At 45.1% G+C, this 13,266-nt stretch overlaps 1 protein-coding gene across 1 annotated transcript in view; it reads left to right on the forward strand.

The window, feature by feature from the left end:
- Positions 1-13,266, forward strand: part of LOC128657402 (oocyte zinc finger protein XlCOF7.1-like) — a 186,845-nt gene that overhangs the window by 101,634 nt on the left and 71,945 nt on the right. The window contains exons 7-8 of the mRNA XM_053711739.1: positions 821-895; positions 4,469-4,576. Coding sequence (XP_053567714.1) covers positions 821-895; positions 4,469-4,576 — 183 coding nt within the window. The remainder of the gene's footprint in view (positions 1-820; positions 896-4,468; positions 4,577-13,266) is intronic.

The following is a 13,266-nucleotide window of genomic DNA, read 5'->3' on the forward strand; positions in this document are numbered from 1 at the left end:
TTAGTATAGCACCAGAATATCCACAATCCCTAACGCCTAATGTGCTTTTCGCCCATCTACTTTCTCAAAAGCAAATTGAGTTGTTCCAGACGCTGAGATTAAATACCCCCATATCCAATCAAATTAGAGACTTCCATCTTACTCCCTCATGCTTGTCATAAAGGCACATTTATTTATTTTGATAAGAAACATTGCGCCCTTATTACAAGTTGAAAGTAAAGCACGTGCAAACAGGTCATCACTGGAATGTATTGAAAGCTAGATATCAACATGAGGGGCACCCATGACTAGAGTAAGACTGGGAATAGGCTCAATACTATGCTTATAATGTTTAATGTCCCTTAATTATAAACTTATTTTAATCTGTCTCTATCTGAGATGCTTTTCAAGTGTGTGATGCAAACAAGTTTTAATAGTTATTAAGCTATCTCTCACTGTTGTCCCATGCCCTTATTGAACTCATGTGAGCAGTAATAGCCACTAATAGGTATATGCATAGGGATAATTTGTTTCAGTGGTGTTCACGCAATGGGACAACTCATGCAATTTTGATCACACATTGCACTTAGGTTAAGTATAAAAGATAGTATTATTAATTATGGATTAATATTGGATTGATAATTTTTTTTCTTTGACCTTGGTGGTATTTGGATTATGTTTTATATTTTTGACACTAGAATTTTGTCTGATGTATATTTACGATTACTTTAACTGAGTGTGCCTAGTTTATGCTGGTTTTTCTTTATTCATTTTTGTATTGATGTTAAAAACAAAACATAAAATCTGTAAATAGTGATTTTTTCCCCCCCATATAACACAGAAGAAACAGAAGATCAATGGCTGAGAAATGTGCCTGAAACTCCAGAGCAGGAAATATATGACAATATTAATGCAGGTGAGTGTATGTGTGTGATGTGTATGAGGAACACAGGGCAAAAGTGAGTGTATATGTGTGTAGACAAAACAAAGCAGAGTCCCCTGGTGAATGTCATTCACTAAAAGATAACATAAACCGCTGGTGCATTGACTATAGGAGCCAGATGAAACGACAAATGTCTCTGAAGAGAAACTGCCAAAAAAGCACGTGTCTGTGTCCGCAGTAGAACCAAATGACTGGGAGCCTAAAAACCTACACACTCTTACCCCATTCCGGTTGTACTGTCCAAAGCTCTCAGGACCACTGAACCATGAACCATACCATGCAGGAAACCAAGCAGGATACATGAACCACAGCTCCGTTGTGGAATTATTGACCTTGTAAACCTCCGTTCCTAGCGGTTGCTTCCAGTGTTGATATCCGTATCAGAGCGTGGCGTGTGACATCACCGGTCACGTTGGGGGTGTGTGAGGCTTGTGCTCCAATCAGCTCCCGTAGTTTGTTCTGCCGGGTATCAAATCCATCCGGCAAATAACGTAAGCGGCCCTCTTGTAATGTGCTCCAGTGCACCAGGTGAGGTAAATAAAATCCCAAGAAGGACTCCTTGTAGTCCCGTAACAATAAATTAAAAAAAAGATAGCGGATCTCTTCATCATATTATAAAACATAGCAACTTTATTGAAACATGATAAAAGTTCCATAGCCACCAGCACAAGAATATTGAGAACAGATGGTCTGACTAGTTTCGGCGTCCTGCCGTAATCTTAGACCTGCTGGGTACTTGGAAATTGCAGTCTTAAAAGTACACCCTTACACAGTCATTGGTTAGATAGAGAGCTCAAAATACCTCCCATATTAACCCCTTACATTGCTGGATTAATTAGTCAAAACTAATTTACATAAAGGGAGAAGTCTGTATGGAAAACATATATTGATATTATATAGAATAATATACAAACAGAATGGTAAACATTGGGATAATTACAGTAGTGTCAGAGTTCAAAACATCATGTAATATATATATATATATATATATATATATATATATATATATATATATATATATACACACACACACCATGGAAACAGTACCCTGTAAAGATAACCATATAAAGAGTACACATATAAACACATATATAAATGAAAATGATATCAACCTCAAATGGTAATTTGCAGTACCTATTTAGCCATTTGTCCTTTATTGTTGCAACAAATCTCACCCATGTACCCAGAGCTGAGACCACACAAACAACATCAACAGGGATAATTAGCAAATCAAATGAACAATATAGATAATGTACAACTTAAGATAAAGAGACATCTAGATATAGTTCTCTACTTTGAATACTACACTGTTAGCTAAGCATAAAATGAATGATTTGCTCAATGTTATAGCCTCTGTGGAGTTTATGTGCAAGACAGTAAGCTAAAAAAAAGGGGGGGGGGCAAATGTGTTTACCATTATCAAAAAGAAAGGGATAACATCTATACAAGTGCCCACTACCAGCGGGCGTTATATGTTGAATATGGATATAGTGCCAACCTCTGTACAAGATTATAATACATACAACCGTACACATTACGCCCCAAGATATGGGAAAACCATATTGAACATGTATATCTGTATATGTTCATAAATATATGAATGATTGAATAAATGAAACAAATGCACTAGTAATCAGCACCAGTGATTGATTAGATCGAACTCTGAATTGAAGCCATTTGGGACCTGGGTGCCTAGCTTAAATATCCAGAAGGCCTCCTGACGTGCTAAAACAGCACTCTTATCACCACCCCTTGGTGGTCGCCTAATGGGTTCAATAGCACGCTACGTAAAAGTCTTAACATTACCACTGTGTGTTTCCAAGAAATGTCTGGAGTGCTCAGAGCAAGGTATTTTATTTTTGATATAACCTAGGTGTTCCCTAATTCTTGTACGTACATCCCTGGTAGTCATGCCTACATATTGGCGACAGTGTTCCGTGCATTCAATAAGATATATATATGTGTGTGTCTGAGGGATGCAGGCACACTTGAGTGTGTTTTTGACATGTCTGAGGGATACAGGGTACAGATGGGTGTACGTGTGTGATGTATTTGACGGACATAGGGCACAGGTGAGTGTGTGTGATGTGTATGAGGGGTGCAGGGCAGAGGGTAGTGTACGTGTGTGATGTATTTGACGGACATAGGGCACAGGTGAGTGTGTGTGATGTGTATGAGGGGTGCAGGGCAGAGGGTAGTGTACGTGTGTGATGTATTTGAGGGACATAGGGCACAGGTGAGTGTGTGTGACATGTCTGAGGGATGCAGGGCACAGGTGAGTGTACGCATGTGACATTTCTGAAGGGTGCAGGGCACAGGTGAGTGTATGTATGTGATATATCTGAAGGGTGCAGGGCACAGGTGAGTGTATGTATGTGATGTGTATGAGGGATGCAGAGCACAGGTGAGTGTACATGTGTGATGTGTCTGAAGGATGCAGGGCAGAGGTGAGTTACTGTGTGATGTGTATGAGGGACGCATGGTATATGTAAGTGTACATATGTGACATGTCTGAAGGGTGCAGGGCACAGGTGAGTGTATGGGTATGACGTGCCTGAGGGGTACAGGGAACAGGTGAGTGTCTGTGTGTGATGTATATAAGAGGTGAAGGGCACAGGTGAGTGTATTTATGTGATGTTTATGAGGGATGCAAGGCACAGGTGAGTGTATGTATGTATTGTGTATGAGGGGTGCAGGACACAGGTGAGTGTAGGTGTGTGATGTGTATGAGGGGTGTAGAGCAAGTGGGTGTATGTATGTGATGTTTATGAGGGATGCAGAGCACAGGTAAATGCACGTATGTGACGTGTATGAAGGATGCACGGCACAGGTGAGTGTATGTATGTGATGTGTATGAGGGATGCAGGGCACAGGTGAGTGTACGTATGTGATGTGTAGGAGGGATGCAGGGAACAGGTGAGTGTACGTATGTGACGTGTCTGAAGGATGCAGGGCACAGGTGAATGTACATATGTGATGTGTATGAGGGATGCAGGGCACAGGTGAGTGTACGTATGTGACGTGTCTGAAGGATGCAGGGCACAGGTGAGTGTATGTATGTAATGTGTATGTATGTGATGTGTATGAGGGATGCAGGGCACAGGTGAGTGTATGTGTATGAGAGGGATGCAGAGCATAGGTAAGTGTATGCGTGTGGCGTGTGGGGTGTCTGAAGGATGCAGGGCTCAGGTTAGTGTATGCGTGTGTGTGATGTTCATGATGGGCGCAGGGCACATTCAAGTGTTTGCTTGTGATGTGCCTGAGGGACACAGGGGGTTACAACATGTCTGAGGGATGCAAGGCAGAAGTGAGTGTAATTGTGTGACATGTCTGAGGGACACAGGGCACAAATTGGTACTCATTTGTGATATGTTTAAGGGATGCAGGTGGCGCATGTGATAGTATGTTTCTGACATTAAGATATTGTGAGTGTCCATGTGTGACATGTCTGATGAACACTACTGCTCAGGTGATTATTTTATATTTTTTCATGTTTAAATTTTCATCTGCAGTACTAGAAAGCTAATATTTATATTATCTATGCAGGTGACGTTAATACTGAAGTTACACTTAATTCTAAACAAATTGATGATCTGTATCTCAAGCCTCACCTGGAATCTGTGAAGCAGGAAATCAGTGACAGTATCAGTACAGGTTAGTATATGTGTATGATGTGTCTGGGGTACACAGGGGGTACAGGTGAGTGTTATGTGTGTGACATGTCTAGGGTACTGGTGACTGTACGTGTATGATGTGTCTGAGAGATGCAGGGTACAGGTGAGTGTTATGTGTATGACATGTCTAAAGTACAAAGGGTACAAGTGAGTGTTGTGTGTGTGATGTGTCTGGGGTACACAGGGGGTACAGGTGAGTGTAATGTGTGTGACATGTCTAAGGTACACAAGTTACAGGTGAGTCTTGTGTGTGTGTGTGTGTGTGACATGTCTAAGGTACACAGGGTACAGGTGAGCGTTGTGTGTGTGTGACATGTCTGGGGTACACAGGGTACAGGTGAGTGTTTATGTGTGCGACATGTCTAAGGTACACAGGGTACAGTTGAGTGTTATGTATGTGACATATCTAAAGTGTGCAGGGTACAGGTGAGTGTTATGTGTGTGACATGTCTAAGGTACACAGGGTACAGGTGAGTGTTGTGTGTGACATGTCTAAGGTACACAGGGTAAAGGTGAGTGTTGTGTGTGTGTGTGTGTGTGTGTGTGTGTGTGTGACATGTGTAAGGTACACAGGGTACAGGTGAGTGTTATGAATGTGACATATCTAAAGTGCGCAGGGTACAGGTGAGTGTTATGTGTGTGACATGTCTAAGGTACGCAGGGTACAGGTGAGTGTTATGTGTGTGACATGTCTAAGGTACACAGGGTACAGGTGAGTGTTGTGTGTGTGTGTGTGTGTGACATGTCTAAGGTACACAGGGTACAGGTGAGTGTTGTGTGTGTGTGTGTGTGAGACATGTCTAAGGTACACAGGGTACAGAGGAGTGTTGTGTGTGACGTGTCTGGGGTACACAGGGTACAGGTGAGTGTAATGTGTGTGACATGTCTAAGGTACACAGGGTACAGGTGAGTGTTGTGTGTGTGTGTGACATGTCTAAGGTACACAGGGTACAGGGTGAGTGTTGTGTGTGTGTGTGTGTGACAAATCAAAAGTACACAGGTACAGGTGAGTGTTGTGTGTGACATGTCTAAGGTACACAGGGTACAGGTGAGTGTTGTGTGTGTGACATGTCTAAGGTACACAGGGTACAGGTGAGTGTTGTGTGTGATGTGTCTGGGGTACGCAGGGTACAGGTGAGTGTTGTGTGTGACATGTCTAAGGTACACAGGGTAAAGGTGAGTGTTATGTGTGACATGTCTAAGGTACACAGGGTACAGGTGAGTGTTGTGTGTGATGTGTCTGGGGTACACAGGGTACAGGTGAGTGTTGTGTGTGTGTGTGACATGTCTAAAGTACGCAGGGTACAGGTGAGTGTTGTGTGTGACATGTCTAAGGTACACAGGGTACAGGTGAGTGTTGTGTGTGACATGTCTAAGGTACACAGGGTACAGGTGAGTGGTGTGTGTGTGACATGTCTAAGGTACACAGGGTACATGTGAGTGGTGTGTGTGTGTGTGACATGTCTAAAGTACGCAGGGTACAGGTGAGTGTTGTGTGTGACATGTCTAAGGTACACAGGGTAAAGGTGAGTGTTGTGTGTGACATGTCTAAGGTACACAGGGTACAGGTGAGTGGTGTGTGTGTGACATGTCTAAGGTACACAGGGTACATGTGAGTGGTGTGTGTGTGTGAGACATGTCTAAGGTACACAGGGTACAGGTGAGTGTTGTGTGTGTGTGACATGTCTAAGGTACACAGGGTACAGGTGAGTGTTGTGTGTGTGTGTGTGACATGTCTAAGGTACACAGGGTACAGGGTGAGTGTTGTGTGTGTGTGTGACATGTCTAAAGTACACAGGTACAGGTGAGTGTTGTGTGTGACATGTCTAAGGTACACAGGGTACAGGTGAGTGTTGTGTGTGTGACATGTGTAAGGTACACAGGGTACAGGTGAGTGTTGTGTGTGTGTGACATGTGTAAGGTACACAGGGTACAGGTGAGTGTTGTGTGTGTGTGTGACATGTGTAAGGTACACAGGGTACAGGTGAGTGTTGTGTGTGTGACATGTGTAAGGTACAAAGGGTACAGGTGAGTGTTGTGTGTAACATATCTAAGGTACACAGGGTACAGGTGAGTGTTGTGTGTGACATGTCTAAGGTACACGGGGTACAGGTGAGTGTTGTGTGTGACATGTCTAAGGTACACGGGGTACAGGTGAATGTTGTGTGTGACATGTCTAAGGTACACAGGGTACAGGTGAGTGTTGTGTGTGTGATGTGTCTGGGGTACGCAGGGTACAGGTGAGTGTTGTGTGTGACATGTCTAAGGTACACAGGGTACAGGTGAGTGCTGTGTGTGCGACATGTCTAAAGTACACAGGGTACAGGTGAGTGTGTCATATATAAGGTACACAGGGTACAGGTGAGTGGTGTGTGTGTTGTGTGTGTGTGTGTGTCATATCTAAGGTACACAGGGTACAGGTGAGTGGTGTGTGTGTGTCATATCTAAGGTACACAGGGTACTGGTGAGTGGTGTGTGTGTTGTGTGTGACATGTCTAAGGTACAAATAGAACAGGTGAGTGTTGTGTGTGACATGTCTAAGGTACAAATAGAACAGGTGAGTGTTGTGTGTGACATGTCTAAGGTACGCAGGGTACAGGTGAGTGTTGTGTGTGTGTGTGTGTGTGACATGTCTAAGGTACACAGGGTACAGGTGAGTGTTGTGTGTGATGTGTCTAAGGTACACAGGGTACAGGTGAGTGTTGTGTGTGTGACATGTCTAAGGTACACAGGGTACAGGTGAGTGTTGTGTGTGATGTGTCTGGGGTACGCAGGGTACAGGTGAGTGTTGTGTGTGACATGTCTAAGGTACACAGGGTAAAGGTGAGTGTTATGTGTGACATGTCTAAGGTACACAGGGTACAGGTGAGTGTTGTGTGTGATGTGTCTGGGGTACACAGGGTACAGGTGAGTGTTGTGTGTGTGTGTGACATGTCTAAAGTACGCAGGGTACAGGTGAGTGTTGTGTGTGACATGTCTAAGGTACACAGGGTACAGGTGAGTGTTGTGTGTGTGTGTGTGACATGTCTAAGGTACACAGGGTACAGGTGAGTGTTGTGTGTGTGTGTGTGACATGTCTAAGGTACAAAGGGTACAGGGTGAGTGTTGTGTGTGTGTGTGACATGTCTAAAGTACACAGGTACAGGTGAGTGTTGTGTGTGACATGTCTAAGGTACACAGGGTACAGGTGAGTGTTGTGTGTGTGACATGTGTAAGGTACACAGGGTACAGGTGAGTGTTGTGTGTGTGTGTGACATGTGTAAGGTACACAGGGTACAGGTGAGTGTTGTGTGTGTGTGTGACATGTGTAAGGTACACAGGGTACAGGTGAGTGTTGTGTGTGTGACATGTGTAAGGTACAAAGGGTACAGGTGAGTGTTGTGTGTAACATATCTAAGGTACACAGGGTACAGGTGAGTGTTGTGTGTGACATGTCTAAGGTACACGGGGTACAGGTGAGTGTTGTGTGTGACATGTCTAAGGTACACGGGGTACAGGTGAATGTTGTGTGTGACATGTCTAAGGTACACAGGGTACAGGTGAGTGTTGTGTGTGTGATGTGTCTGGGGTACGCAGGGTACAGGTGAGTGTTGTGTGTGACATGTCTAAGGTACACAGGGTACAGGTGAGTGTTGTGTGTGCGACATGTCTAAAGTACACAGGGTACAGGTGAGTGTGTCATATCTAAGGTACACAGGGTACAGGTGAGTGGTGTGTGTGTTGTGTGTGACATGTCTAAGGTACACATGGAACAGGTGAGTGTTATGTGGGCGACATGTCTAAGGTACGCAGGGTACAGGTGAGTGTTGTGTGTGTGTGTGTGTCATATCTAAGGTACACAGGGTACAGGTGAGTGGTGTGTGTGTGTGTGTGTCATATCTAAGGTACACAGGGTACAGGTGAGTGGTGTGTGTGTTGTGTGTGACATGTCTAAGGTACAAATAGAACAGGTGAGTGTTGTGTGTGACATGTCTAAGGTACAAATAGAACAGGTGAGTGTTGTGTGTGACATGTCTAAGGTACGCAGGGTACAGGTGAGTGTTGTGTGTGTGTGTGTGACATGTCTAAGGTACACAGGGTACAGGTGAGTGTTGTGTGTGATGTGTCTGGGGTGCGCAGGGTACAGGTGAGTGTTGTGGGTATGACATGTCTAAGGTACACAGGGTACAGGTGAGTGTTGTGTGTATGACATATCTAAGGTACACAGGGTACAGGTGAGTGGTGTGTGTGTGTGACATGTCTAAGGTACACAGGGTACAGGTGAGTGTTGTGTGTGTGTGTGTGACATTTCTAAGGTACACAGGGTACATGTGAGTGGTGTGTGTGTGTGAGACATGTCTAAGGTACACAGGGTACAGGTGAGTGTTGTGTGTGTGTGACATGTCTAAGGTACACAGGGTACAGGTGAATGTTGTGTGTGTGTGTCATATCTAAGGTACACAGGGTACAGGTGAGTGGTGTGTGTGACATGTCTAAGGTACACAGGCTACAGGTGAGTGTTGTGTGTGTGTGTGACATATATAAGGTACAAATGGAACAGGTGAGTGTTGTGTGTGACATGTCTAAGGTACGCAGGGTACAGGTGAGTGTTGTGTGTGTGTGTGTGTGTGACATGTCTAAGATACGCAGGGTACAGGTGAGTGTTGTGTGTGTGTGACATGTCTAAGGTACACAGGGTACAGGTGAGTGTTGTGTGTGTGTGCGTGACATGTCTAAGGTACACAGGGTACAGGTGAGTGTTGTGTGTGTGTGTGTGTGACATGTGTAAGGTACACAGGGTACAGGTGAGTGTTGTGTGTGTGTGTGTGACGTGTAAGGTACACAGGGTACAGGTGAGTGTTGTGTGTGACATGTATAAGGTACACAGGGTAAAGGTGAGTGTTGTGTGTGACATGTCTAAGGTACACAGGGTAAAGGTGAGTGTTGTGTGTGTGTGACATGTCTAAGGTACACAGGGTACAGGTGAGTGTTGTGTGTGATATGTCTAAGGTACGCAGGGTACAGGTGAGTGTTGTGTGTGATGTGTCTGGAGTACACAGGGTACAGGTGAGTGTAACATGTCTAAAGTACACAGGGTACAGGTGAGTGGTGTGTGTGTGTGTGACATGTCTAAGGTACACAGGGTACATGTGAGTGGTGTGTGTGTGTGAGACATGTCTAAGGTACATAGGGTACAGGTGAGTGTTTTGTGTGTGGCATGTCTAAGGTACACAGGGTACAGGTGAGTGTTGTGTGTGTGTCATATCTAAGGTACACAGGGTACAGGTGAGTGGTGTGTGTGTTGTGTGTGACATGTCTAAGGTACACAGGGTACAGGTGAGTGTTGTGTGTGTGTGTGTGACATTTCTAAGGTACAAATAGAACAGGTGAGTGTTGTGTGTGACATGTCTAAGGTACACAGGGTACAGGTAAGTGTTGTGTGTGATATGTCTAAGGTACACAGGGTACAGGTGAGTGTTGTGTGTGTGTGTGTGTGTGTGACATGTCTAAGGTACACAGGGTACAGGTGAGTGGTGTGTGTGTGTGTGTGACATGTCTAAGGTACACAGGGTACAGGTGAGTGTTGTGTGTGTGTGACATATCTAAGGTACAAATGGAACAGGTGAGTGTTGTGTGTGACATGTCTAAGGTACACAGGGTACAGGTGAGTGTTGTGTGTGACATGTCTAAGGTACACAGGGTACAGGTGAGTGTTGTGTGTGACATGTCTAAGGTACACAGGGTACAGGTGAGTGTTGTGTGTGTGTGACATATCTAAGGTACAAATGGAACAGGTGAGTGTTGTGTGTGACATGTCTAAGGTACACAGGGTACAGGTGAGTGTTGTGTGTGACATGTCTAAGGTACACAGGGTACAGGTGAGTGTTGTGTGTGACATGTCTAAGGTACACAGGGTACAGGTGAGTGTTGTGTGTGACATGTCTAAGGTACGCAGGGTACAGGTGAGTGTTGTGTGTGTGAGACATGTCTAAGGTACACAGGGTACAGGTGAGTGTTGTGTGTGTGTGACATGTGTAAGGTACACAGGGTACAGGTGAGTGTTGTGTGTGTGTGTGTGTGTGTGTGTGACATGTGTAAGGTACACAGGGTACAGGTGAGTGTTGTGTGTGTGACGTGTAAGGTACAAAGGGTACTGGTGAGTGTTGTGTGTAACATGTCTAAGGTACACAGGGTACAGGTGAGTGTTGTGTGTGTGTGTGTGTGTGTGACATGTGTAAGGTACACAGGGTACAGGTGAGTGTTGTGTGTGTGTGTGTGACGGGTAAGGTACACAGGGTACAGGTGAGTGTTGTGTGTGACATGTATAAGGTACACAGGGTAAAGGTGAGTGTTGTGTGTGACATGTCTAAGGTACACAGGGTAAAGGTGAGTGTTGTGTGTGTGTGACATGTCTAAGGTACACAGGGTACAGGTAAGTGTTGTGTGTGATATGTCTAAGGTACGCAGGGTACAGGTGAGTGTTGTGTGTGATGTGTCTGGAGTACACAGGGTACAGGTGAGTGTAACATGTCTAAAGTACACAGGTACAGGTGAGTGTTGTGTGTGACATGTCTAAGGTACACAGGGTACAGGTGAGTGTTGTGTGTGTGTGGCATGTCTAAGGTACACAGGGTACAGGTGAGTGTTGTGTGTGACATGTCTAAGGTACGCAGGGTACAGGTGAGTGTTGTGTGTGTATGACATGTCTAAGGTACACAGGGTACAGGTGAGTGTTGTGTGTGATATGTCTAAGGTACGCAGGGTACAGGTGAGTGTTGTGTGTGATGTGTCTGGAGTACACAGGGTACAGGTGAGTGTAACATGTCTAAAGTACACAGGTACAGGTGAGTGTTGTGTGTGACATGTCTAAGGTACACAGGGTACAGGTGAGTGGTGTGTGTGTGACATGTCTAAGGTACACAGGGTACATGTGAGTGGTGTGTGTGTGTGAGACATGTCTAAGGTACACAGGGTACAGGTGAGTGTTGTGTGTGTGGCATGTCTAAGGTACACAGGGTACAGGTGAGTGTTGTGTGTGTGTGTGACATATCTAAGGTATAAATGGAACAGGTGAGTGTTGTGTGTGACATGTCTAAGGTACACAGGGTACAGGTGAGTGTTGTGTGAGACATGTCTAAGGTACACAGGGTACAGGTGAGTGTTGTGTGTGTGGCATGTCTAAGGTACACAGGGTACAGGTGAGTGTTGTGTGTGTGTGACATGTCTAAGGTACACAGGGTACAGGTGAGTGTTGTGTGTGACATATCTATGGTACACAGGGAACAGGTGAGTGTTGTGTGTGTGTGTGACATGTCTAAGGTACACAGGGTACAGGTGTGTGTGATGTGTCTAAGCTACACAGGGTACAGGTGAGTGTTGTGTGTATGACATGTCTAAGGTACACAGGGTACAGGTGAGTGTTGTGTGTGATGTGTCTGGAGTACACAGGTACAGGTGAGTGGTGTGTGTGTGACATGTCTAAGGTACACAGGGTACATGTGAGTGGTGTGTGTGTGTGAGACATGTCTAAAGTACACAGGGTACAGGTGAGTGTTGTGTGTGTATGTGTGTGTGTGTGTGTGTGGCATGTCTAAGGTACACAGGGTACAGGTGAGTGTTGTGTGTGTGTGTGTGTGACATATCTAAGGTACAAATGGAACAGGTGAGTGTTGTGTGTGACATGTCTAAGGTACACAGGGTACAGGTGAGTGTTGTGTGAGACATGTCTAAGGTACACAGGGTACAGGTGAGTGTTGTGTGTGTGGCATGTCTAAGGTACACAGGGTACAGGTGAGTGTTGTGTGTGTGTGACATGTCTAAGGTACACAGGGTACAGGTGAGTGTTGTGTGTGACATATCTATGGTACACAGGGAACAGGTGAGTGTTGTGTGTGTGTGTGACATGTCTAAGGTACACAGGGTACAGGTGTGTGTGATGTGTCTAAGCTACACAGGGTACAGGTGAGTGTTGTGTGTGACATGTCTAAGGTACACAGGGTACAGGTGAGTGTTGTGTGTGATGTGTCTGGAGTACACAGGTACAGGTGAGTGGTGTGTGTGTGACATGTCTAAGGTACACAGGGTACATGTGAGTGGTGTGTGTGTGTGAGACATGTCTAAAGTACACAGGGTACAGGTGAGTGTTGTGTGTGTATGTGTGTGTGTGTGGCATGTCTAAGGTACACAGGGTACAGGTGAGTGTTGTGTGTGTGTGTGTGTGTGTGACATGTCTAAGGTACACAGGGTACAGGTGAGTGTTGTGTGTGTGTGTGTGTGTGTGACATGTCTAAGGTACACAGGGTACAGGTGAGTGTTGTGTGTGTGTGTGTGTGTGTGTGTGTGTGACATGTCTAAGGTACACAGGGTACAGGGTGAGTGTTGTGTGTGTGTGTGTGACATGTCTAAGGTACACAGGGTACAGGTGAGTGTTGTGTGTGTGTGTGTGACATGTCTAAGGTACACAGGGTACAGGTGAGTGTTGTGTGTGTGTGTGACATGTCTAAGGTACACAGGGTACAGGGTGAGTGTAGTGTGTGTGTGTGTGTGTGACATGTCTAAGGTACACAGGGTACAGGTGAGTGTTGTGTGTGTGTGTGTGACATGTCTAAGGTACACAGGGTACAGGGTGAGTGTTGTGTGTGTGTGTGACATGTCTAAAGTACACAGGTACAGGTGAGTGTTGTGTGTGAC

Source organism: Bombina bombina, chromosome 4 (genome assembly GCF_027579735.1).
Source record: "Bombina bombina isolate aBomBom1 chromosome 4, aBomBom1.pri, whole genome shotgun sequence".
Classification (NCBI taxonomy): domain Eukaryota; kingdom Metazoa; phylum Chordata; class Amphibia; order Anura; family Bombinatoridae; genus Bombina; species Bombina bombina.